General features: G+C 42.9%; 2 protein-coding genes and 1 non-coding gene across 10 annotated transcripts in view; 2 read left to right on the top strand and 1 right to left on the bottom strand.

Moving 5' to 3' along the window:
* Nucleotides 1-18,914, top strand: part of Fcgr2a (Fc gamma receptor IIa) — a 30,914-nt gene extending 12,000 nt beyond the window's left edge. Inside the window, exons 2-6 of one of the 8 annotated variants that reach the window (XM_047564864.1) lie at nt 11,811-11,923; nt 12,478-12,498; nt 12,841-13,098; nt 16,150-16,404; nt 18,263-18,911. In XM_047564864.1, coding sequence (XP_047420820.1) covers nt 11,839-11,923; nt 12,478-12,498; nt 12,841-13,098; nt 16,150-16,404; nt 18,263-18,300 — 657 coding nt within the window. In that variant the 5' untranslated portion in view covers nt 11,811-11,838 and the 3' untranslated portion in view covers nt 18,301-18,911. Of the gene's footprint in view, nt 1-11,684; nt 11,924-12,477; nt 12,499-12,840; nt 13,099-16,149; nt 16,405-17,583 lie in introns of those variants that run through there. The other 7 variants (XM_047564832.1, XM_047564812.1, XM_047564822.1 and 4 more) reach the window with 7 other exon arrangements.
* A 2,306-nt stretch (nt 18,915-21,220) lies between these two features.
* Nucleotides 21,221-21,291, bottom strand: Trnag-gcc (transfer RNA glycine (anticodon GCC)). Its single transcript has one exon. It is a non-coding gene; the product is annotated as a tRNA-Gly (tRNA).
* Nucleotides 21,292-21,365: 74 nt separating this feature from the next.
* Nucleotides 21,366-24,284, top strand: Hspa6 (heat shock protein family A (Hsp70) member 6). The gene has a single exon (XM_047564748.1). The coding sequence runs from the start codon at nt 22,013-22,015 to the stop codon at nt 23,942-23,944; it is 1,932 nt and encodes a 643-aa protein (XP_047420704.1). The 5' UTR covers nt 21,366-22,012; the 3' UTR covers nt 23,945-24,284.
* Nucleotides 24,285-26,103: the final 1,819 nt, after the last annotated feature.

The raw sequence follows: 26,103 nt of genomic DNA, 5'->3' as shown, positions 1-26,103 counted from the left end.
TCTATGTAGGACATATTAGAGCTCATTCTAACTTACCAGGACCTTTGGCCAATGCTAATGACTTGGTAGATATGGCCACCAAATCAATTTTTGTTTTTTCCATAGAGGAACAAGCAAAACTCTTTCATGAAAAATTTCATGTAAATTCCACTACTTTGAGCAGAAAATTTCCTATATCTAAATGTATGGCTTGACAAATAGTAAAAAATTGTCAACATTGTGCTCCTTTAATCCCAGTACAATCCTTTGGAGTTAACCCCAGGGGACTGCTGCCTGGTCATATTTGGCAGATGGATGTAACCCATATTTCTGAATTTGGTACTGTCAAGTATGTACATGTGTCAGTAGACACTGCTTCAGGGGTCATTATGGCTTCCGCTCATTCTGGAGAAAAAGTAAAAGATGTCATTCAACACTGCCTACAAGCATTTGCTGGCTGGGGCATACCTAAAGTTATTAAAACAGATAATGGTCCTGCTTATACTTCCAAAAGCTTCCGGTTGTTTTTACAAACATTTAACATCCAATCAGTCACTGGCATCCCCTATAATCCTCAGGGACAGGGCATTGTGGAAAGAGCACATCTTACTTTAAAAAATTGTCTAAATAAACAAAAAGGGGGAATAGGAGCCCCCTACAAGTCTCCTAAAGATAAACTTAATTTAGTTCTTTTCATTCTAAATTTCTTAACTCTGGATAGGGACGGCCATTCTGCAGCTGATCGACATTATAATCCCCATAATACTCCTCAAGTATGGGCAAAATGGAAAGATATCCTGACAGGTTGTTGGAAAGGACCGGATCCAGTCCTTCGTTGGGTCTGAGGGTCTGTTTGTATTTTCCCACAGGATCAACAGACTCCAGTCTGGATTCCAGAAAGGCTAATCAGAGTTTTACAGCATGCAAGTGATGCTGCTCCTCCTCACAATGGCGAGTCTGAGCCTTCCTCCAATAACAAAAACTCAGACGGAAAGGCAAACTCGGAACCTATGGGCCATTGTTAGCCTGGCCATATTTTTCATTTCTAACTAACATATTTCTTATCCTTCCTTTTCTTGCTTTTCACTAATTCCTCTACAAGCCTGTCAATTCTACTGATGCTTTTTCAGGTCGTGCTGCTTTTGGAGACAAGGATATTTCTAGCCTTTCTTTGCTTTAACAGGAGGAATTTCTGCACTTTGCCGTTGGAATCATACTACAAATCAGACCCAGAGTAGAGCAACTCGTTCTGCTGACCCTAGCTATGATGTTGCTTTTCCTCCCACGTCAGCTTGTGTATTTCCTCCCTCTTATGTTTCTACCAACTAACATTTCTAATAACACCTCTTAACTGTTCACTAACCATGTGCTATCTTTCACAATACTGGAATGGTTCTTTTGCCACCTGTGCAATTTGCACATTTCTATCTTCCTACCAGTCCTAGTTTCTGTTGCAGATATAGAATTGTCAGTGCAATTGTCGAGAAGCAGGAGAGGCTTTGACATTGCAACAGCCGTGATCATTACCATCACAGTCCTTGCAGTAGCAGCATTGACACAACCATGACAACGATCACTTGGTCGAAGATACAGCTGCAGCCTTACAGACCATAGAGACTCTATCAGAGAATGGACTCATTATAAGAACAAGTGGATACCTTGCAAGAACTTTTGGGACTGGGATGCGTTTATTCCCTGAGAGCTGTTTTGTGTTGCCCATATTGTAACTCCATTGGGATGTATATTGTTTCTGTATTTAATATGGCTATATGGTTTTTCTTCTGTTTGTAGATTTGTCAAACAGCGGGCAAGCTTAGGAGCTATGGTGGTATTCCTCTGCCTTGGCCTCCTTCTCTTCATTCGTTTTGGCATGCATCTACAAGCTAGCCAATAGAGAGATCAAATTATCTTTCATCAGGCCATGACCGCCCTAAAGGCCGACAGCCCCCCATTAGTATGGCTCTTGATGCTGGACCGGTAGTCAAAGACGGGTAATGAAGGAGGTGGCTGTGTACCAACCTAAGACAGGAGCTGCAGCATGCTCTGCAGGCTCTGATGACGGGTAAGGACATATGCTGACCACTCAGCCTAAGACAGGCACGGTCCCGAGCCTTAGTTTAATAGTAAAGAAGGGGGATATGTCGGGGTTTCTGAGACCCCCAGCCTTAGGCATGGTCAAGATGGCGCCTGACGCTGAGCCAAAAGCAGCCAGCTATACAGTAAACAACCAGAGAATTCCAATGATTGGCTAGTTAACGATGTGACTAGAGCATGCCCCCCTCGTGTACCCATCCTATGCTTGCAGCTGTCCGCGTTTATCTCGTGTACTCTCCCCTGATTGGTTGAAGTGTATATAAGCCTGGTGGGTGGGAGAGTAGGGAGGAGAAGCTGAGGAAGAGGCGGAAGCGGCGGGGGCTGAAGAAGAGGAAGAAGCGGAAGAAGCGGCGAAGGCGGAGGTTGAAGCCAAGCTGGAAGCTGGGAGTACGCGGGAGCTGGAAGAAGCTGGGAGAAGGGAAGCTGGGAGTGCACAGAAGCTAGGAGTAAGAGAAGCGTAGGAGAGGGACTGTGCACAATAAACTTCCAAAGCTTCAGACGTTTGTCGTGTCTCTCTCTGCGGCCAGAGGGGATGCGATAGAGTGTGACTTAGTGATAGAGTGCGTTGTGTGTGAAGTCCTATCTTTGATCCCAAGGGGAAAAAAAGAACAAAAGAAAGAACCCCTCCCCCCCCCCACACACATACTTCTAATTTTTTTTTTCTGTACTGGGAATTGAAACCCAGGGGCACTCTACCACTGAGTTACGCTGCAGCCCTTATTATTTTTATTTTGAGTCAGGGTCTTGCTAAGCTGCTGAGGTGGCCTGGAACTTTTAATCCTCCTGCCTCAGTCTGCCAAGTACTGGCATATGCCACCACACCCAGCATCCATAATACCACTTCATATAAAAGTACAACTTATATAATATATAATTAATATGTTTATTATGTCCCCCTCCAATAGAATGGAAACTCCCTAGATACAGGGACTTTCGTCTGTTTTATTCACTAATTGTATCTTAGGTGTCCAAAACAGTCTAACTCATAGTAAGGACATAATAAATATTTGTTGAATGCATGAAAATCTGTTATTTGGGTGTGCTTGAGCTGTTTCCTAGGCAATATTCGCAGTTCTCTTAAGGATACTCCTCAGGCTTTTATTTTTTATTTTTTCCACTTTGCTCTTCTTTCTAATGACTCAGAAGCATGACGGATCATAGGAAAATAATGACACTCAATTTTATAATGAAAAAAATTATTTCTCACTGACAAACATGCTCAGACACATTTTAGTTCTCCTACCTCAGATCTTTCTGCCTGTTTATGAACTGCATCCAGAGAAGAAGGAAGATTTCATATCTGTTTTTGTGAGTCAGTCTCTCTCTCGTGCGTTCTTTCTTTCTTTCTTTCTTTCTTTCTTTCTTTCTTTCTTTCTTTCTTTCTTTCTTTCTTTCTGTAGGTGCTGGGAATTGAACCCACAGGCTCTTAACCACAGAACCACATCCCTAGTCCTTCCTATATTTTCTTTAGAGACAGGGTCTCACTAAATTGCATATGACCTCATTAAATTGCTGAGGCTGGCTTTGAACTTGAGATCTTCCTGCCTCAGTCTCCTAAATTGCTGGGATTACAGGGGGGTGCCCACCACCATATCCAGCCCATTATACTTCTATTTCTGATCTTGTTCTTAAGTTGTCTGAACCCTTAAACTCTTGTAAATCTTAGCTGGAGTGTAGTGGCACATATCTGCCATCCCAAAGGCTCAGGAGGCTGAGGAGGAGTATAGTGAGTTGGAAGCCAGCTTCAGCAATTTAGAGAGGCCCTAAACAACTCAATGAGACTCTGTCTCTAAATTAAATGTTAATAAAGGACTGGGGATGTGACTCAGTGGCTAAGCGCCTCGGGGTTCAATTCCTGGTACCAGAAGAAAAACAACAACAAAAAAATGACGTGTATTTTGTTTGTGGAGCTTAAAGTCCTCTTCAACTTTATAGGAATGCCACTTCTGAGATCTTAATGCTGAGTAGAATTTCTAAAAGTTTTGATAAGTGTATTGGGATTGATACCAGAAAATCTCAACTGGAATTGTCAAAAATATTAGCCTAGTATAGATGTAATTCTGTCTATTAATCTGAAATAACAGACCAAGTCACCAGGAGATCAGTGTGTACATTGCACGGCCTGAATGGAAGAACAAACCCCCCTCCCAGCCCATTATTTAATTAAATATTAGATTCAAGTACACAGACTTTCAAATTCTGAGACTGAAAAGCAGAATATTTTACTTTTTATATATTCTTCTCTCAAGAACTGTTTCTTTACAAAGTTTGTCAGTAAAACCTCAAAAACAACTAATTTTTGATTCTTTATCAAAACTATTGACTTCATTTTGCAATAACAAAAGGAAGGAGACAAAAATCCAAGCCAAACAACACCAAAATCCTCAACTTCTCCTAGCATGTGGGAGGAATCATTGTGCTCTACTAGGTCAAATTTACTGGTGCACTTTCATCATACACACACACACACACACACACACACACACACACACACACACAAACTCTTCCCTAATTTTCTCTTGAAGGGAAAAAATATCCATCTATTGTCTCTTGATATACCATTTAAATTTTTAGTGAGTTCTAAAGGTAAGGTTATAATTTCCCTTTTACAACCCTCCCTCAAAAACTCCCTTTTCTTCTATTCTTATAATCTGAATTCCAGTTTCTGTTCAGTCCCTACTTATAGGGGGGTGAAACTTTGATGTACTGTCAACTCACTATGGGTAGTAGCAAGCCCAAAACAGGGGTCTTGTCCAGGGTCAGATGTTGAGCACTGTGGGAGAGGTAAAATATCAGTGTAGAGGGGTAAAAGCATAGTTAGGGAAAGGCCAGGGTGGAACTGACATTCTGGAAGAAGCACAACTTATTCACTACAATAGACTGCTCAGAAGCCTTAGCATGCTTACCTTGCCAAGATTCTTTAAAAGAGAGAGAGAGAGAGAGAGAGAGAGAGAGAGAGAGAGAGAGAGAGAGAGAGAGATGTTATTAATTTTATCAAAATTACCTATGGTTTTTGTTTTTGTGTTTGCTTTTTTTGTACTGGGGATCCAACCCAGAGGTGCTCTACCACTGAGCCACATTTATTTTTTATTTTGAAACAGTATCTCACTAAATTGCCCAGGCTGGCAGAATCTATCATCCTTCCTCTTCAGCCTCGGAAATTGCTGGGATTATAGTCCTGTGCTCCCATATCTGGTTTCTCTCAGGTCTAAGTCCTGGTTTTCTTAGATTCTTTTTGGTTTGTATTGATTCTCTGTAGCTATAGTTTTATATCCTATTTAGTAATAATAAAAAGTGACTTCTCTGATCTTTTGACAAACTAAAACACTATTGCTTCTAAATTTCAGTTTCTCCTTACTTCTCAAGGCCTCAAACACAAAATTTTCTAATTACATTGTCATTAGGGTGATCCAAAATTATCACTGGTTTCTCATTTGTGAACAGTTTTCCAGATTTTACTTGCCTTATCTCATTTAATATTTACATCCACCAACTGGGTGTGGATGAAGGAATGTGAACAAAGTATCACAATTCCAAATTAAAAATTTTTCTATTTATTCTCATTTAAGTTGATAATATAATTTGTCGGGGTTTCTGGGACCCCCAGCCTTGGGCACAGTCAAGATGGCGCCTGGCGCTGAGCCAAAAGCGGCCAGCCATACAGTAAACAACCAGAGAATTCCAATGATTGGCTAGTTAACGATGTGATTAGAGCATGCCCCCCTCGTTTACCTATTCTATACCTGCAGCTGTCCGCGCGTTTACCTCGTGTGCTCTCCCCTGATTGGTTGAGGTGTATATAAGCTTGATGGGCGGGGGAGTAGCAGAAGAAGCTGGGAGTGAGGGCGGAAGCTGGGAGAAGAAGAAGCTGGGAGTAGGAGCAGAAGCTGAGGGCAGAAGCTGAGGGCAGAAGCTGAGAGTAGAGTCGCAGAAGAAGCTGAGAGTAAAGTAGCAGAAGAAGCTAAGAAGAAGGAGCTGAGAGAGGGGGGTAGAAGGGAGGAAGAAGAGTGCGGGTAGGCGTGAGCCGAGCGGGAGAAGCGGAGCGACCGGAGCAGGCGAGAGTTAAGCAGAGGGAAAGAGAGCGAGAGAAAGAAAAGAGAGAAAGGGATTAGAAAAGAGGGAAAGAAAGGAAGACTGTGCACAATAAACTTCCAAAGCTTCAGACGTTTGTCGTGTCTCTCTCTGCGGCCAGAGGGAACGCGATAACTGGTGCCGAAACCCGGAAAGATGAAAACCTTTTAAAGAAAACAAGGTAAGATATCTAAAAAAAAATTTTTTTTATACAAGTTAAACCGGTTATAAAAAAGTTAAAAGGTATCGGGATACACCATCAGCGGTCCTGACGCGTGGAACGCGGGTTAAAAGGTATCGGGATACGCCATCAGCGGTCCTGACACGTGGAACGCGGGTTAAAAGGTATCGGGATACGCCATCAGCGGTCCTGACGCGTAGAACGCGGTCCAATTAAAGTGAAAGTAGAAACACGTTTGAAGCGGTCCAATTAGGGTGTAGGTAGTACATGAAAAGCCGCTATAAAAATTCTAATGCACATTTGATAGTTTTCCTTTCAGTAATCTCGTTGCTCCTGGCAGCTAGGCCACTGTTTGTTATTGTAACTGCCATAACTAAAGCTATTCAAATTAGTAACAATGGGGTCTGAAACGTCTAAATTCAGAATGCAGCAACCCCTCAGGGAGCTATTAAAAAAACCATAGAACGCCATTAAAGGAAAAAACAGCTAAAGTAAGAAAAGCTGCTCAGTGTGCCACAAGGGGGATCTTCATGAACAGGATCTAATAGCGACAGAAAAGAACTCTTAAAGAGAATAAAGTGAGGAAAAATTGAGTGGTGGTGACCTAGAAAATAATTGCTCAAAAAATCTAAGAAAAAGGGAAAAAAGGGAACTAAGTCTAACACAAAGAACCCCCAAAAGGAATAACCAAGTGGTAGTGAAAACTTAAGAACAAGGAAACTTAGAAATTTGTAGAACCTGCCCGTATTTGAGGAGCAAATGGAGATACCATCAACCATTAGAAAAACTTTAAAGAGGCAGTTAAGACTATTGGAGACAGCTATGCAGAGCAGTGTTATCAGGAGAACAATGTCTAATTGGAGAGCTCAGTGGCAAGAAATAGCTGTTGAAACTGCTTGCAGAAACATAGTGGCAAGGTTTCCCGATAGAAATGTTGAGATGAGAAGGCCAATACGTTTCAATAGATGCACAAAATCAGCAGCAAGGAGATAATGCCCTAACAAAAGATAAGAGATGACTATAGTAAAATCTGTTACACCTTATGCCCCAGGACTTTGCCCAAGGCGCAGAAGGGAAACACGTTGGGCTAACGAGTGCAAATTGGTTACTGTTGAGGGAAAGCAGCATGCAAGTGATGCTGCTCCTCCTCGCAATGGCGAGCCTGAGCCTTCCTCCAATAACAAAAACTCAGACGGAAAGGCAAACCCGGAACCTATGGGCCATTGTTAGCCTGGCCATATTTTTCATTTCTAACTAACACATTTTTTATCCTTTCTTTTCTTGTTTTTCACCAATTCCTCTACAAGCCTGTCAATTCTACTGATGATTTTTCAGGTCATGCTGTTTTTGGTGACAAGGATATCTTTAGCCTTTCTTTGCTTTAACAGGAGGAATTTTTGCACTTTGCCGTTGGAATCATACTACAAATCAGACCCAGAGTAGAGCAACTCGTTCTGCTGACCCTAGCTGTAATATTGCTTTTCCTCCCACGTCAGCTTGTGTATTTCCTCCCTTTTATGTTTCTACCAACTAACATTTCTAATAACACCTCTTAACTGTTCACTAACCGTGTGCTATCTCTCACAATGCTGGAATGGTTCTTTTGCCACCCGTGCAATTTGCACATTTCTATCTTCCTACCAGTCCTAGTTTCTGTTGCAGATGTAGAATTGCCAGTGCTATTGTTGAGAAGCAGGAGAGGCTTTGACATTGCAACAGCCGTGATCATTGTCATCACAGTCCTTGCAGTAGCAGCATTGACACAACCATAACAACGATCATTTGGCCGAGAATGCAGCTGCAGCCTTGCAGACCATAGAGACTCTATCAGAGAATGGACTCATTATAAGAACAAGTGGATACCTTGCAAGAACTTTTGGGACTGGGATGCGTTTATTCCCTGAGAGCTGTTTTGTGTTGCCCGTATTGTAACACTACTGGGATGTATATTGTTTCTGTATTTAATATGGCTATATGGTTTTTCTTCTGTTTATAGATTTGTCAAACAGCGGGCAGGCTTAGGAGCTATGGTGGTACTCCTCTGCCTTGGCCTCCTTCTCTTCATTCGTTTTGGCATGCATCTACGAGCTAGCCAATAGAGAGATCAAATTATCTTTCATCAGGCCATGACCGCCCTAAAGGCTGACAGCCCCCCATTAGTATGGCTCTTGATGCTGGACCGGTAGTCAAAGACGGGTAATGAAGGAGGTGGCTGTGTACCAACCTAAGACAGGAGCTGCAGCATGCTCTGCAGACTCTGATGACGGGTAAGGACATATGCTGACCACTCAACCTAAGACAGACACGGTCCCGAACCTTAGTTTAATAATAAAGAAGGGGGATCTGTCGGGGTTTCTGGGACCCCCAGCCTTGGGCACAGTCAAGATGGCGCCTGGCGCTGAGCCAAAAGCGGCCAGCCATACAGTAAACAACCAGAGAATTCCAATGATTGGCTAGTTAACGATGTGATTAGAGCATGCCCCCCTCGTTTACCTATTCTATACCTGCAGCTGTCCGCGCGTTTACCTCGTGTGCTCTCCCCTGATTGGTTGAGGTGTATATAAGCTTGATGGGCGGGGGAGTAGCAGAAGAAGCTGGGAGTGAGGGCGGAAGCTGGGAGAAGAAGAAGCTGGGAGTAGGAGCAGAAGCTGAGGGCAGAAGCTGAGGGCAGAAGCTGAGAGTAGAGTCGCAGAAGAAGCTGAGAGTAAAGTAGCAGAAGAAGCTAAGAAGAAGGAGCTGAGAGAGGGGGGTAGAAGGGAGGAAGAAGAGTGCGGGCAGGCGTGAGCCGAGCGGGAGAAGCGGAGCGACCGGAGCAGGCGAGAGTTAAGCAGAGGGAAAGAGAGCGAGAGAAAGAAAAGAGAGAAAGGGATTAGAAAAGAGGGAAAGAAAGGAAGACTGTGCACAATAAACTTCCAAAGCTTCAGACGTTTGTCGTGTCTCTCTCTGCGGCCAGAGGGAACGCGATAATAATTTGTATTTCCTTTTCATTATTCTATACCATCTCTTTAGTCCTGCTTCAGTGGTAAATCCTTCTAATATTTTCCCCTCTCAATTGAATCAATCTGAAAAGTAATTTAATAAAATCCTACTGTCAGACTCTTTCCTGGCTCTTGTTGAGAACAGGGTGCCATCCTTGCAGCCCTCTTCTATAAACAAGCTATTTCATGAACTGGGCCCCCAGAAAAAGGGCATGCAAGCACCAAGGATCCAGCAACCGCAGCGGCGCCTTCGAGGGCCAATATAGGTCAAATGGGATGTGTTGGGCCCCAGGTTTATCAAGGCTATTCAGAGATATCTATCTGAGGAATGTGCAGCTGTCCGGAGACCCCATCTAGCCCTGACCCCTCTCCCTCATAATTCACTCCTTCCCTCCTCCCTGCTCCCTCCAGGACCGTTCAGTTTTGGCGGGACCCAATAAGATTCAAATAAAGTGGAGGGATCAAACCAAAAGAGGACAAATATTAAGCTATCTGAATTTTAACCAATAATGTACAGGTCCTTGTGAATGAATGCTGAAAAAGCTCTTAAATAGAGCGCTTTCTCGCCTCTCGGGGCCACTTCCCCCCACAGTCATTGTATCGGTCTGAGGGGCTGGTCGAGGTCCAGGCTCGAGCTTGCTTTAATAAAACCTCGTTGTGTGATTTGCATTACTGTGTGTTCACTTTGACTCTCCGGGGATTAGTCGGAACGGAACCCTAACACTCTGAGTCAGAATGGAACCCCAATGAGGACGGAACTCCTCCTACAAATGAAAAGCTGGAGCAGTTCTTTGTCAAAGCTGGAGATGCTTTGACATTGTCAGTTCTGTGTGGATGCTGAATACCTCAGTTGTCTGAAAAAGAAGACCTTTAAAAAGAGTACAGAGATTAATTGCCCTTTGAGAAGACAAGCCAGAGATAGGTAACCCAGAATGTGATTTTTTTCCAGGGATTCTTAAAGAGAACTAAGGCATTTTGGAGATAAAAAGAAATACCTACTTCCATATGGAAACAGCACAAAACCTCATGCTTTCCTGTGCAGGGGAAGGGGGAGTTTGACCTAGAAATTTTGACTCAGTCTCAGGTTTCAATTTCCTCTGGAATCTTGTCACTTAATTGCCACTGACCCTGCCACACTAGGTGGTCTCTTGGGGGTGCACTAATTCCCCTTCAGTCAAGAGATTTGACTAAATGGCAAAGAACAAAAGAATACTAAAAGTGATACAAGTTGTATAAACTTCATTGGAAGTGAGGAATATATTATGTTCTGCACATATTTGGTTCCTAGGAGACTGATCCTTATTGAGAATAGCTGTCTCTAGCTACCAGAAGGTTTAGTCCCTTTCACAGGATTAGTCCCCAAGAGAGTTTCTCAAGACTTGGTCTTGGTGTTTGGGAAGAATATATTGCTACAAAGTGTTGAGAAAATTTTAGGAAAATTTTAAAAGTATTTGTGGTTTTTGCTGGGCATGGTGGAACTCAAATTGTTTCTTTGAGTTCTGTGACTCATTCCAGCAAATTACCGAACCCAAGGAGGGGATTATAGGAAATCCTGATTTATAACCATCAGTCAGAGGCACAAGATGGGGCTGGAGTTGTAGCTCCGTGGTAGAGAGTTTGCCTAGCCTGTGTGAAGCACTAGGTTCCATCGTCGGCACCACATAAAAATAAATAAACAAATGTTATTGTGTCCATCTACAAGAAGAAAAAGGAGAAGAAGAAGAAGAGAAGGAGAAGGAGAAGGAGAAGAAGAGGAGAGAAGGAGAAGGAGCACAGGAGGCCTGGACTTGCCAATGGCATCTGAAGTGTGGGCAGTCTTATGGGACTCAGAATTCAACCTGTGGGATCTTATGTTAACCCCAGGTAGATTGTTTCAGAATTCCAGCTGGTTTTGAAGAATTGTTAGACTTGGGAAAAATCATATATTTAATAGAAGAATGTGGAGAATGGGTACATATATAGACAAAAAAGTGTTTTCCTTCTTTTAGTATCGTTGGAAATTGTTTTATGACTTTCTTACTAAATTTATTTCTTGCACTTAAAAGGTTTCTTGTATGCATGAAGGGCAGGGATAGGGAGGAAATCTTGTCTGTGGAATATTTAGAGACTTACTTGGGTTGCAGATAAGTACCCTATTTTGTTGTTTGATGTTGATTCTTTGGTTGCAGATTTAGAAGTGTCTGTTTTATTGTGTCCTGGTCAGAGTTTCCTTGGAATTTTCTGTACTTGGAGTGTCAAGGAAACAGCACTGACCTGAGACCCAGGACATGAGTTCCATTCCCAACTCCACTTCCTCGTGTTTCCCCTATCAGTTTCCTCACTGGCAAACAACCCAGAGCTTTCACAAGGATACCAGGGAATACATGACAGATTTCTCTGGAAGGCAGACTCTACTTCTAGCTTAATTTGTTACTGATTAGTTGGCAGAAATAGGATCTGCTGATTGAGGACAGTTTCACAAGAAAATGAAACACTTTTCTTCCTCTTTTCTAAATTAATCTCCTAAGCCCCACGGAACTCTGGCCCAGCTCTGGGATGACTTTGGAGATCTCCATGTTTCTGAGCGTTCGTCCTGGCAGCAGATGGCTGCTTCAACCACTGACAATTTTGCTGCTGTTGGGTGAGTGAAGGTCATTCTGAAATAGGATAATTTTGGCCACTCTTACTGCCTGGACTCTAGTGACCGGGTGTAGTTAAGAGAAGGCCTGAGGCCTAGAAACTGGTGACAGATTGAAAGGGAAGAGAGGGCCCTGAATTCCTTTCTTTTAAAAATTAAATTTATTTATTTATTTTTGCGGTGTAGGGGGTGGAACTGAGGGCCTCATGCATATTAATAAGCACTTTAACACTGAGCCACACCCCCAGCTGAGGACCATGAATTCTTACTGTTTGGTGGTTCATAAAGTCAGAATTTAGAGGTACTTTCACAGTCCCTGAAAAGTCAATTCTGCACCAAACATTTGTGATTATTTTGTACCACACCAAGTAGACAGGAATGAAACAAGGAGGGCATGAAAAAGTAGTATTTTATAGAATACTCGTTGGAATCAGGCTCTTGAGATGGGTCCTAGGGAAAGGAGCTTCAAATCACCTCCCATTGTCCTCATTATACACACAACTGAATTTGTTCTTATCATTTGCTGCTGCTTAGCATTGATCTCTTCTCTCTTACAGCTTCTGCAGACAGGCAAACTGGTGAGTTTGCTCTACTTTCTTGTTTTGATAGTGTTATTTCCTCTAATGAGACGCTTTGTTTACTTAGTGGGGAAATGTCTGCTTCACCAAGAATCAGGCTGGAGTTCAGTATGGCATTTCCTTCATTTTAGTAGGGCTTGGGACTTGATTCTTTGCAAGATTCCCACTGGATTCACCAAAGACCCAAGGGAATGAGCCTGCTGTTGGAACATAGATCTTGTACTGGGTTTGCAATAATACTCTCTGGTCCCTGACCTCCTCTGGAAGCTCCTTCCAAGAGGAGGAGCCAAAGCTCCCTCCAAGCCTATTTATTTACATCTCTTTCTGCTCTTTATCCCTTAGCAGATTTCCCAAAGGCTATGGTGAAACTTGAGCCCCCATGGATCCAAGTGCTCCAGGAGGACTATGTGACACTGAAATGCCAAGGAATTCACAACTCTGGGAACCATTCTACCCAGTGGTTCCACAATAGGAGACTCATCCTGACCCAGCCTCAGTCCAACTACAGATTTAAGGCCAAGAAAAATGACAGTGGGGCATACAGGTGCCAAATGGACCAGATCAGTCTCAGCGACCCAGTGCATCTGGATGTGCTTTCTGGTCAGTAGAAGAAAGTTCAGGAAGGGGCTCGGAAGACAAGGAGGGATGAAATCTAATTATTCAGAGTGTGAAGGAAAAGGGAGGTGTCCTGTTTACTGAGAAGCATCACTGTGAGTTGCCTGAAGTGGGTTTTGCCCACTTATTTCCCCCACCTTTTTGCTTATGTGTGATGGGGCTGGAAATGACCAAACTCCTCAGTTTGCCACCATTCTGATTGAGCAAAGGGGCCACTGGGTGTGAGAGAAGCCAGAGGAAGTTTCTACTCTGATGACTGTGTTTTGAAGCATCAAGGTTGGAGGCAGCAGACCAGCAAAGGCTCTAATATGGGAGCCTGCCTGACAACTGTGAGGAGCTCTTTCTGTCAGAAGCATAGGAGGCAGGAGGCTGGACCCTGAGGGAAGAATTCAATCTGGAAGATGAGGGGGAGAGAAAGGGCAGACCATGTAGAGACTGGTAGGGTGTTGCAATGACTTGGATTTTTATTTCTGAATGAGATGAGAATCAGAGATGATTTCTTTAAATTTAAATTTATTTTTAACTGATACATCAATATATAAAAATTTTATGTATATTTTTGGGGTGCCATGTGATGTTTTGATGCAGGCACATATCGTGTAATGTTTAAATCAGGTTAAACATATTTTATCTCCTTATTTATCAAGGTGAAAACATTCCAAATCATTTCCTCTAGTTCTTTGAAATATATAATACATTATTATTACATCTACTGTGCAATAGCAGGCCAGAATTTTTTACTCCTATCTAACTAACTTAGTACCTGTTGATCAACCTCTCCCTATCACTCTTCCCTCCTATTCTCCCCAGTCTCTGGTAATCATCAGTCTATTCTCAACTGCTGTAGATCAATTTCCCTGACCCCCACATATGAGTGAGATCACACAGTGCTTGTGTTTCTGTGCTTGACTTATCTCACTTAACACAGTGTCTGTCTATATTGTTGCAAATGACAGAATTTTATTCTTATTACGGTAGAATAATATCCCATTTGTGTTTGTCATGAAGTGGTTTTAACTGAAGGAGTCTTTTTTTTTTTTTTTTTGCTGGGGATTTGAACCCAGGGCATTGTGCTTGCAAGGCAAGCACTCTACCAAGTGAGCTATATCCCCAACCCCCTAAAGGAGTATTATTTAGATAAATGGAACTATCTGACAATGTTCAATTTAATAAACTCTATACAGAAAATTCCCTTGGATACTACTTCTACCCCTCCAATATCTGGAAATATGAATATGCCTATATGTAGTTTACTTCATCCACACCTTGGTGCATAAACCTTGAAGATGGCTACATGTAAGGATCCCAGTGCTTTTGATTATCTTATTTAATACCAGGAAGGCTTGTGTGTGTGTGTGTGTGTTTGCTGGGAGTTGAACTCAGGGGCACTACACCACCTAGACACATCCCCAGACTGGGTCTGGCTAAGTTGCCCAGACTAGCCTCAAACTTTTGATCCTCCTGCCTCCCAAGTAGCTGGGATTACAGGTCTGTGACACTGTGCCTAGCTAAGAAGGCAATTTTTTATGGACCTTTGAGGCCCCTATACTAGAGAAATTCTGATGGTAGAGTTACTTTCTGTTGATGGTATTCTCATGAAAGGGAAATAGTGAGTTAACCTAAAAATCCTGCCCAAAGACATCACAGCTACCCATCTCCTCTCTTTGTACCTCATCTCTCCAGAAATAGCCAATGGTAGTTCTTCCTTTTAAAATGTAAAATTATAAATAACAAAAACTTAGATCAAAAAGTTTATTTTTCCTTCTTTTTTAAAACATTTATTTTATTGATTCTTCTTAGTAAGATCCAAAGGTTTGTTAAAGAGAAACCACCTAGTCTCTTACCCCTGTTGTGCAAAGAATTTAAGCCGATGAGACCCAACAGTTAATAACAATGATAAAAACAGAATCCTGACGTTAGATTTCTGTTTCTTGCTGTCTCAATAACAGTTTCTTGCCTTTCATATACAGAATATTGTTTTCTTAAGTGAATTTTCATTTAAATAAGATATAATAATTCGTGATATTTCTTTCTGCAATGGAACAATTTGATTGTTCTACTAAAACATTCTTTATAGACCTTGTCCTCCAAAATAGCTGAATTTTAGAATCTGATCACTCTGCCATCAATGAGTGAGGGTGTTTGTAGACGAGGAGGGAAAAGTTATTTTAAGTTAAGTTACAAAGCTCTCTTTAGTGCCCCTTTTGTTCAGAGCCACAATGGAACACCAAACACAAAAGTTCATACCTTTTCATTTATTAAGTGGATGTAAGATTCTCCTAAGGGTGTTCTATAGTCTTGCATGTTTATTTTTCCCAAGATTCATATGTTGAAATTCTGTAAACTCCATGGTGAAGAAAACAGGAATTGAACCCTTTTGGGAGGTGATTAGGTCATGAGAGTAGAGCCCTCATGAATGGGAGTAGTGCCTTTATTAAAGAGGCCCATAGGAGCTTTGGGGCCTCTTCCTCCATGTGAGGATGCATCAGTAAGACTCAATTCTATAAACAGAAAACAACCTTCACAGGACACATAAGCTGCTGGCACTTGATCTTGGATTTCCTAGGCTCTAGATCTGTAAGGAATAAATTTGTGTTGTTTATAACCTGGTTTAATGATATTTTGTAACAGCAGCCTGAATGGAAAATAGTTCAAAAGTTACTATTAAATTAGTAATACCTAGAACACAAATACTGTATCCATAATAAATTGAAGGTTTCAGGTTCTATTCAGTAACTGCTGTAGTGAATAAAATGCATTAATTTCCCTACACAAACATAGTGTTTTAAAGTCCTCAAAGTTGTTTTTAATATCTGTTCTTCATCTTTGGAACTTCTGGGAACTTCTATCTTTTAGAGGTCTCATAAATATGACACCATATTTTCCCTGTATGAGAATGCTTACATATGCCATAACATCCCCAATTCCCTCTACCCAGCATTCTTTCAAGTTCTATGAGTAATTTAGCCCTGAGGGTGAGGCTGCTAAGGGTGTCTTAGACTTAGAGCTTTCTCTTCCCATGTTTGTGTCTTTCAGACTGGCTTCTGCTCCAGACTACTCAACTGGTGTTCCAGGAGGGGGACACCATCATGTTGAGGTGCCACAGCTGGAAGAACAACCCTCTGAACAAGATCACATTCTACCAGAATGGAAATTCCAAGCAGTTTTCCCATTTCAATAACAAGTTCTCCATTCCATTAGCAAACCAAAGTCACAGTGGTGATTACTACTGCAAAGGAAGTGTAGGAAGGAAGTCCTACTCATCAAAATCTGTGACCATCACTGTCCAAGGTATGGGAACTCTGTTATTCAAGTGTTATTCAAGGAATTTCAGGTCCTGGAAGGCTAGGTGGGAAGATCAGATTCCCGATCTTTTTTCAGACTTCAATGCCTGAATTCTCCTAAGTGGTCCTCTAGATGTCAACGAGACCCTGAAAGTTCTAGTTGAACTAGAACTGTGCTGTGTGGGTGTGCAACTATATTCCAGTTTATTTCTTAGGGACTATGAAAATAGGTACCCTCCATTTGGAATTTCAACTGAAGTCATTTTTTATTCTTCACAAATGTCTCGCCTTTCCTCCTTTCCACTTCATTTAAACCACTGAGCTTTGTTTCATGTTCCTCTATCTAGAATACTGAGGCTTTTGTCTTTTTTTTTTTTTTTTTTTTTTTTTTTTTTTGGTAGTACTGTGGCTTGAACCTAGGGGCATAGAGTGTTCCACCACTGAGCTACATCCCCAGCCCTTTTTATCTTTTACTTTGAGGCAGGGTCTCACTAAGTTGTCCAGACTGACCATAAACTTGTGATCCTTCTGCTTCAGCCTCGTAAGTCACTGATATTACAGGTGTGTGCCACTTCTCCTGGTTGGCCTTTGTCTATTATTGAGAGATATTTTGCATCATCGAATCCTCATGCCTTTTTAAAGAGGCATCATGAGCTTGGTCAGTGAATGCCACCCAGTCCTTGTCTCAGAGGAGGTGATGAGTGAAGATCTGTTGATGTGGTCTGTGGATTCCCTAATTTAAAGTTTCCCAAAAGTTGTTCCCCAGCCATGTAACTCCTTGAGGGACTTCTTGGAATAAAGACCAAATTGATGTGGAACATGTTGCATGCTCTGTTCCTCTCCTTTTATATTCATAATGCACATTAAAAGCTTAAGAACTCCTGTTGGAAAGAAAACACAAACTGTTTCATATGGCATTTACCAAACTATATAACCACAAAATTTTTTTCCTCTATAACTTCAGATAGATGTAACCAGGGTCACCCTTTAGTAAATGCGATCTAGTGCTTTATTTGGGAAGGCAGAAAGATGAAGACATTCTCTGAACATAGACACTCTTCCTGGTCTATCTATCTGTTCTTGTCTTTGTCTTTAACCTCTGGATTGGGTACCTTGCTAGGGACCTCACTGTTTATTCCAAGTTTCTGAAATTTTTTATCACTCACTCCTCTGCCTCTCCTCCTAGGCCCAACAATTCCATACATCTCTCTACCTTGGTACCAAATCACTTTTTTCTTGGTGATGGGACTCCTGTTTGCAGTGGACACTGGGATGTATTTCTCTGTTCAGCGAGATCTTCAAAGCTCAGTGGAGAACCGGAGGAATTACAAAGTCAGATGGTGCCATGGCCTTCAGGATAAATGATTCCTCATCCTGTGGCATAACAGAAGTAGCAGCGGCATCTCTTCAGGGCACATAGCCCCTCTTGCAAGCTAAGGAGCCACCTTTTTGTCACTTCTTTGCTCAAAACCATTTAATAGCTTCCCTTGCACTTGGAGTTTAGCTAAAACCTTTGCAATGTTTTACAAAATGCTTGTTTTCCTTCCTTACTCTTCATTATTCTTGCTCTTTATTGAACACACTAATTACACTTTTGCACAAAGCCTGTTATATTTTCTGTTTCAGGAATATTCTTTCTTACAGATACCTATATCATGTTTCATCATGTCCATTATGGTTTTAATATGGATTGTGCCCCTGAAAACTTGTGTTGAGGCTTAGTCTTCAATATGTTAGTGTTGGGAGGTGGGGTCCAGTGGGATGTTTTTGGGTCATGGAAACACAGCCTTCATGCATTAATTAAAACTTTTCTTGAGGTAGTATGTTAGCTATCATGGTAATTTGACCATTTTCTCTCTTTCCAGTGCTTCCACTTGCCCTTGTACTTTTCTCCCATGCATAGAGCCCCAAAGGCTCTCATCAGAAGCTGAGCAGACATGGTCACCTGATCTTGGCCTTCCAGCCTCCAGAACTGCAAGCTAAACAAACCTTTTTTCTTTATAAGTTATCCTGTCTCAGATGTTTTGCTATAGCAACAGAAAATGAATTAAGACAATGTTACTCCTTTAGATTTTTACTGAAATGTCACCTTATTAATGACATCTCCATTCACCTACCATTATCCTAATTCTCCTCTCCTGCTTTATTTTTCTTCATTGTACTTATCACCAACTGATATACTGTATATTGTTTGTTGTCTAACCACCCCTACTCCTACATTAGAATATGAGCCCAGGACAGGTCTTTGTCAGTTTTGTTTACTACAGCTTACTCAGGGCCTAGTTCAGTATCTGGCACATAATAAAACACTAAAATAATTATGGAATGAGTAAATTCTTTGATGTTTGAAATCAAGGAAATTTAAGACTGGAAAATGCTTATAAACAAGGTAGTCCAACCTCCTTATTTTAAAACCAAGGAATCTGTGGCCCAGATAAGTGAAATGACTTGCTTAAGAGCATATGGGCAGTTGGTGTGACAAACCTTTACATTGTTATGGGGCACAACTTAAGACCAGATCGCTCACCACTGAGAAGTCCAAATTTGAGAGTCTTTATTAAGCCAGTTGACTGACTGTCTCACACAATGCCCCAAAATGGATATTGGGAGAACAGCCCCGACCATAGGGTTGTCAGGGTTTTTCTATCAAAAATCACATCAATCATAAGTGTCTGTTGCTATGATTTGAAATTACAAACTAACATCATGAGATTATCAACAGAGGGAGAAATGGGTCAAAATGACACTTACCTTACCTAGCTACAAACTAAAGAATGGTTACTAACATCCACACAATCACTGTTCACATGGTACATTGTTTAGGAGCAATAGGAATCAAAAGAGAGCAATTTTTCTTTACATAGGAATTATCATTCTGTATTGTTAAACATGTCACACTAAGTAACTGATGATGGGTACAGAGGCAGGGTGTTCCCATGGGAGAGGCTTATTTCCTACATAACATGGAGTCTCAGAGCAAAATGGAGTCTGTTTATTCATTTCCCTTAGAGTCTGGCCTATAACATTCTCAGGGAGTCAGATCTGTCAGCCTATTACAACATGTGGTTTGGATCATGCTATAAATTTTGTTCCACAAGTTGCTTTTATTTTGTATTCCACATTGGGTCATGAGCATCCCTTCACTTCACAATGTCCATTTAAGTCACTGTTTAAGAACAGTAATCTGTTCTAGTGTAAAGATACTGAAACTAAACTACTAAATGTAAATGGATATGTTTAAGTTTGTACTGCATACACAAATTCCCCTATGTATGTGCAGTGAACCTCAGTGAAGAAATCAATTTAAAAATATCTGACGGGGTTTGGGATTATAGCACCAGGTCCTGGATTTGACTCCCAGCACCTCCCTCCCAAAAAAGTGAATGACATTGGAAGCATGTATATGTGGTTTAAGGTATACCTGCAACTCTTGTGTGTGGGTGGAGAAAAATCCTGTGTTTCTGTGTGTATGTGGGGTGGGGTGGGCATGTGTTAGGGACCAAGCTTAGGGCCTTAGGCAAGTTTAGGCAAGTGCTCTGCTACTGAGCTATAACCCCAGCACCTTAGGTACTTAGGTAGAATTTTAAGCCTGGGGTTGGGCAGTATCCAGGAATGGGGCAGAAAAGCCAGTTCCTGAACAGAACAGGGCACAGCTCCCTAGCCAAACCAGGTTATCTTTTCCCTTCTGAAGTAAGATTCTTCTTTTTCAGGCTCTCTTGATTAAAATGTCTTGACTCTGGCTCACAGGTCTGACCCACCTAGACTCTGACAATGAATGAATTTAAAGCTGACAGCTTCTTCCTAGAATTAATAGGTTGTTGTCATCGTCGTTGTTGTTATTATTATTATTATAATCTTGAGGGTAGTTCAAAGCTTACCTTTCCTCAAGGCATTTCCAAGTGCTCATGTTTGAAATGGATCTTCTTTTTTTGGCTTTCAGTAAAAGTCCAAACACCAGAAAGTCCTGATGGAATGTTCTGGATTAAAGAAAGTGAGACAAGAAGAAGGCTCGATTCTTAAGGCCACAGACCTAATGAGAACGAGTGTGTCTTTACTGCCTGATGAACCCATCTAGTCATTTAGGACGAAGGATGGTCTGGTACTGAAGGGTTGTGGACAATAATATTCCTGCAAGATAGACCCCGAAGAAAAATGGAGAGAGGTGTGGTTTGGAAGGAGGGAGAGGAAACTAGCCAAGGATTAATCTCCCAGGAGATCCTTTCCTGTTAACAATGGGCCCTGGGGGAAAGGGGGATACTGAATGCTAGGCCCTAAACCTTGATCTTCCCCATGGCAAATTAGTCCTACCCTATAAAACCCAAATCTCATTTATAACTGACGGTCATTTTGGCAACCAGAGGTGCCCAAGTATGAAAATGAATAAAAGGCTCCTCTGAATCAGTTGAGGTCTGCATCCCGTCCTTTTGCACTTGCAGGTACCTGCACCAATTTACTCTCCACTTGAATCTGGGCTCTGGCTCAGATCCAGCCTAGGTCACAGAGACAAATGTCCTTTGTCAACTGATCTCTAAGGACGATGCTCCCCGAGTTGACCAACTTTGGAAGGATGTCAACAGAAGCTACATTCTGGCTATCTTGCATCTCCTGCCCTATATGCTGCATTCTCCCCTGGGTAGAGCGGTCTCTCCCGAGTCCCACAGCCACGGAGCGGTGTCTCAGCTCCTCTAAGGAAAGCCAGCGAAGGAGTAGGAGGAACCAAATATATATATATATATATATAAATCTCTGACAACCAGGTTTCATACATTTAAGAGTCATAACTCCTCAGAAAAGCAACTGAGCCAAAAAGCTGAACACCAGTGTGCATTGGCCGGGAATCGAACCCGGGCCTCCCGCGTGGCAGGCGAGAATTCTACCACTGAACCACCAATGCCCTGTGTTAAGGCAAGGTAGCAGCACTACTACTTCACCTCACTTCTATTTCCGGATGCATTCCACAATCATGCTGTTTCTTTGAACTGCAGTTCTGAAAATGTTTTCATGTTCCTAGAGAAACATTTTTTAATACCTAAAAGACGAATATTTAAACATTGTTTTAGAGCTATAGCTCCATTCGCTTGAGGCTTTTCCAAGCAAGAAACTCTCACCCGCCCTCAGAGGCGGGATGCCAACTTGCGCACCAGGAGAATCTGCTTCCAACGAATCCTAGGGAGAACTGATCCTGAAAGTTACAGCTTTAACTGGTTTCTGCCACCTTTTAAGCGCCTTTAGAACCAGCGGGAAGAAGCTGGAACTTTTCGGCCGCTCTGAGTCAGAGGCCAATGGGGCGGGTTCGCCGTCCTCAGCCCCGCCTTGCTCCCCGAATTCACCCGAACCTTCTTCCCGAGTCAGCGCGGTGCCTCCCAGCTGAGTCAGCCGGGCGGGCGGGGACCGACGCTCTCCACAGGCGGAGAAGGTGCAGGAAAGTTCGTGGCAGCGGGGGAGGGAGGAGGCAGGTCCCTCGCAAGCGGATAAAAAGCCGGTGGAAGTGGAGCTGAGTAGCTCCCAGCTGTGCTACCTAGAGAAAAACAGAACTGCTGAGCAGCACCAACTTCCGCAGCCTCGTGCATCAGACTTCTATCCAACTCGTCCCAGAAGCTCGAGAAGTCACAGCCATGTCCGCTCCAAGAGAAGTGGCGATCGGCATTGATCTGGGCACCACGTACTCGTGCGTGGGTGTGTTCCAGCAGGGCCGGGTGGAGATTCTTGCCAACGACCAGGGCAACCGCACTACTCCTAGCTACGTCGCCTTCACAGACACCGAGCGGCTGGTAGGCGACCCTGCCAAGAGTCAGGCAGCCTTGAACCCGCAGAACACGGTGTTCGATGCCAAGAGGCTGATAGGGCGCAAGTTCGCTGACGCTACTGTACAGTCGGACATGAAGCACTGGCCCTTCCAGGTGGTGAGCGAGGGCGGCAAGCCCAAGGTGCGGGTGTCCTACCGCGGGGAAGACAAGGCATTCTACCCCGAGGAGATCTCGTCCATGGTGCTGAGCAAGATGAAGGAGACAGCTGAGGCGTACCTGGGACAGCCTGTGAAGCACGCTGTGATCACGGTGCCTGCCTATTTCAATGACTCGCAGCGTCAGGCCACCAAGGACGCAGGTGTCATCGCAGGGCTCAATGTGCTTAGAATTATCAACGAGCCCACTGCAGCAGCCATCGCGTATGGGCTGGACCGGCGGGGTGCCGGAGAGCGCAATGTGCTCATTTTTGACCTGGGTGGAGGCACCTTCGACGTTTCTGTCCTCACTATAGACTCAGGTGTCTTTGAAGTGAGAGCCACGGCTGGAGACACTCACCTGGGGGGAGAGGACTTCGACAACCGCCTGGTAACCCACTTCGTAGAGGAGTTCCAGCGGAAGCATGGGAAGGATGTGAGCGGGAACAAGAGGGCCCTTCGCAGATTACGCACTGCCTGTGAGCGAGCCAAGCGCACCTTGTCCTCCAGCAACCAGGCCACCCTGGAGATTGACTCTCTATTCGAGGGTGTAGACTTCTACACATCCATCACTCGTGCCCGCTTTGAGGAACTGTGCTCCGATCTCTTCCGCAGTACCCTGGAGCCTGTGGAGAAGGCCCTGCGGGATGCCAAGGTAGACAAGGCCCAAATCCATGATGTCATCCTGGTGGGTGGTTCCACCCGCATCCCTAAGGTGCAGAAGCTGCTGCAGGATTTCTTCAATGGCAGGGAACTGAACAAGAGTATCAACCCTGATGAGGCCGTAGCCTATGGGGCTGCTGTGCAGGCAGCTGTGTTGATGGGGGACACGTGTGAGAAAGTGCAGGATCTCCTACTACTCGATGTGGCTCCCCTGTCCCTGGGGCTGGAGACAGCAGGTGGTGTGATGACTACACTAATACAGAGGAATGCCACTATCCCTACCAAGCAGACCCAGACCTTCACCACCTACTCTGACAACCAACCTGGGGTCCTTATCCAGGTGTATGAGGGTGAGAGGGCCATGACCAGGGACAACAACCTATTGGGGTGTTTTGAACTCAGTGGCATCCTTCCTGCACCACGTGGAGTCCCACAGATTGAAGTGACCTTTGACATTGATGCCAATGGCATCTTGAGTGTGACAGCCACTGACAAGAGCACAGGCAAAGCTAACAAAATCACTATCACCAATGACAAGGGCCGACTGAGCAAGGAGGAGGTGGAGAGGATGGTTCATGAGGCAGAACAGTACAAGGCTGAGGATGAAGCTCAGAGGGACAGGGTGGCTGCCAAAAACTCCTTGGAGGCCTATGTCTTCCATGTAAAGGGTTCCTTACAAGAGGAAAGGCTTAGGGACAAGATCCCTGAAGACAACAGGCACAAAGTTCAAGGCAAGTGTCAGGAAGTCCTTGCCTGGTTGGAGCACAACCAGTTGGCAGAGAAGGAAGAATATGAGCATCAGAAGAGGGAGCTGGAGCAAATTTGTCGCCCCATCTTCTCTAGGCTTTATGGGGGACCTGATGTCCCTGGGGGCAGTAGTTGTGGGGCTCAAGCCCGCCAGGGGAGGCCCAACACTGGCCCCATCATTGAGGAGGTTGATTGAATGACCCCTAGTGATAAATCAGCTGTTACTGTAAAGACTGGGTTTTGGGGTCCTCTAGACTATTTTCTATGATCTTGCCCTGGAACTTCAGGGGGTGAGGACTATCTTCCCCCCTCAAACTGGGAACTTTCTTTTCAATATGTTTTATAACTGAGGTCTTCATCATTTGACATTTTTTTAAAAATTCTCTTCTCCCATTTCAAACAAGTGGATGTCATTTTTACTAACATTTGTGTAACTCTTTAACTTTTCTTTCATGTATAGTTTGTGTATTTTGTTACTTACAAAGATTTTGTTATGGGAACTATAACTGTAGATCTAAATAAACTTTTAAAACTCCTTGGTTTTCTTTCCTACCAATTAAGTACATGATGGGACTTGGCTTTCTGAAACAGAAGATGTTAGGGCAGGTGCTGAAGGAGGGATGGGAGGAAAATTCGCAAGTTTTTGTATAAAATTACTCCATAAGGGAAAATAGGATAAGGGGAATGCAGACACATTGAAACTACCAAAATGTAAGTGATTGCACTGTTTACCAGTGACAAGTCCTGCTTCCTCAGGTGTTGAAGTATAACGTCAGAAGGAAGAAGGGGACCCAAGGGCGGAATCCATAGGATCAGCAAATCTTGTCCTTTTTATAGGTTTTATTCTCCCATTCTTTCCTCCTTATCTCTTTCCTTCCTGCCTACGTGACTAGGCCCGGTTTTGCAGGTAAGATAAAGTGAGAAGCAGATGGGCAGGGGGAGGACCAAAGTGATTCAGGCAGGTAAGGGCCTAGGGGGCATTAATTAGCATCTCCTTGCCTGTAGTCCTTGATAAGGGCATGTACATTTGGTAATCAGTGGGCTCCAGAGATCCTTGACATTCTGCTCTCCCAGGGCGATCTCCAACTTCCAGAGGCAGATGGCTTTTATGGCCTCCATTTCCTCGATTTGACCCGATCCCCTATTTCTACACTAACTGCCTGTCCCCAATTCTGGCTTCATAAGGACTGATAGGATACTGTGTAATTCAGGAAAGTAAGGGAAAGAGAGTTGGAAAATTAGAGACTGGGTAAAAACTTAAGTACTGGCAAGGTTTCCATTTGTGACCCTAAGATAAAAATTCTGTATCCATGTAACAGTGGTCCACTTCATGCTTTAAATATAGCCCTTGCTGCTCTGCCACTGTGACTTATTTTTTAAATGGTCATGTTTCTTTCCCTTCCTTTCTCCCTGTTCCTCCCTAATTTCTCCCTCTCCCTAATTTCAGGGGAAACAGGATTACCTTTCTTCCTCATTTATTGATCATTTATGTGTCCTTGAGTACACAGCCACCATAGGAAGAAAGCAATCCAGACTTTGGGGATGGTATCAGAAGATCTCAGAAATGACTATCTCCCAAATTAACAAGTGAATTACAACTCCAACAGGAATGTGGCCTTTGAATCACCTCTTTAAAAGCCCCTTGTTCCTGCTGAGGGGCAGAATCATAGGCTCTGGGGCATGGGTCCCCTGTGTTTCTCCTTTGGTATCAAAGCAATAAACTTTTTTCCTTTTTCTCAAAACTATGTTATCATTATTGGATTGGCATCAGAGACAAGGCCCAAGCTTTCAGTAACATTTTAGTTTAAACTAAACAGTCTGTGTAGTAATAACACTGACAAATAGTTTACATGCCTATTAGATATTTCTAATCATGTTTCTTTACCCATCGTTTTCTTTCTTTCTTTCTTTCTTTCTTTTCTTTCTTTCCTTTCTTTCTTTCTTTCTTTCTTTGGCAAAATCCCAAGTCTTGGACTCTGGAGAATATTATATGTTAGAATAGTTCTGGGGAATGACTGACCTTAACTATCTGGTTTCTATTGATGGTAGAAAGAAAATCACAGTAACAGAAACAGTGTAGAATAATGACTGCACTAGAACCAGACTACATAGGTTTTAGGTTCTGTCACACTGTACTATGCAAATTAAACTCTCCAACCTTCAATTTCCCCTTGTATATAGCGGGTATGATGATGTTAATAGTATTTACCTTAGTATTACTCTGAGAGCTCAATTAATAAATGTAAGATGTGAATGTAATTTTAAAATATATTATCAGCAATTATTAGCTATTACTAGTTATTGTTAATTATCAATTATGTAGCAGGTACTTGACATACACAATCTAGTCCTTAC

This window comes from Sciurus carolinensis, chromosome 1, assembly GCF_902686445.1.
Source record: "Sciurus carolinensis chromosome 1, mSciCar1.2, whole genome shotgun sequence".
NCBI classification, from domain to species: domain Eukaryota; kingdom Metazoa; phylum Chordata; class Mammalia; order Rodentia; family Sciuridae; genus Sciurus; species Sciurus carolinensis.
The sequence above is the reverse complement of the archived record's forward strand: the minus strand, read 5'-3'. Positions and strand labels throughout refer to the sequence as shown.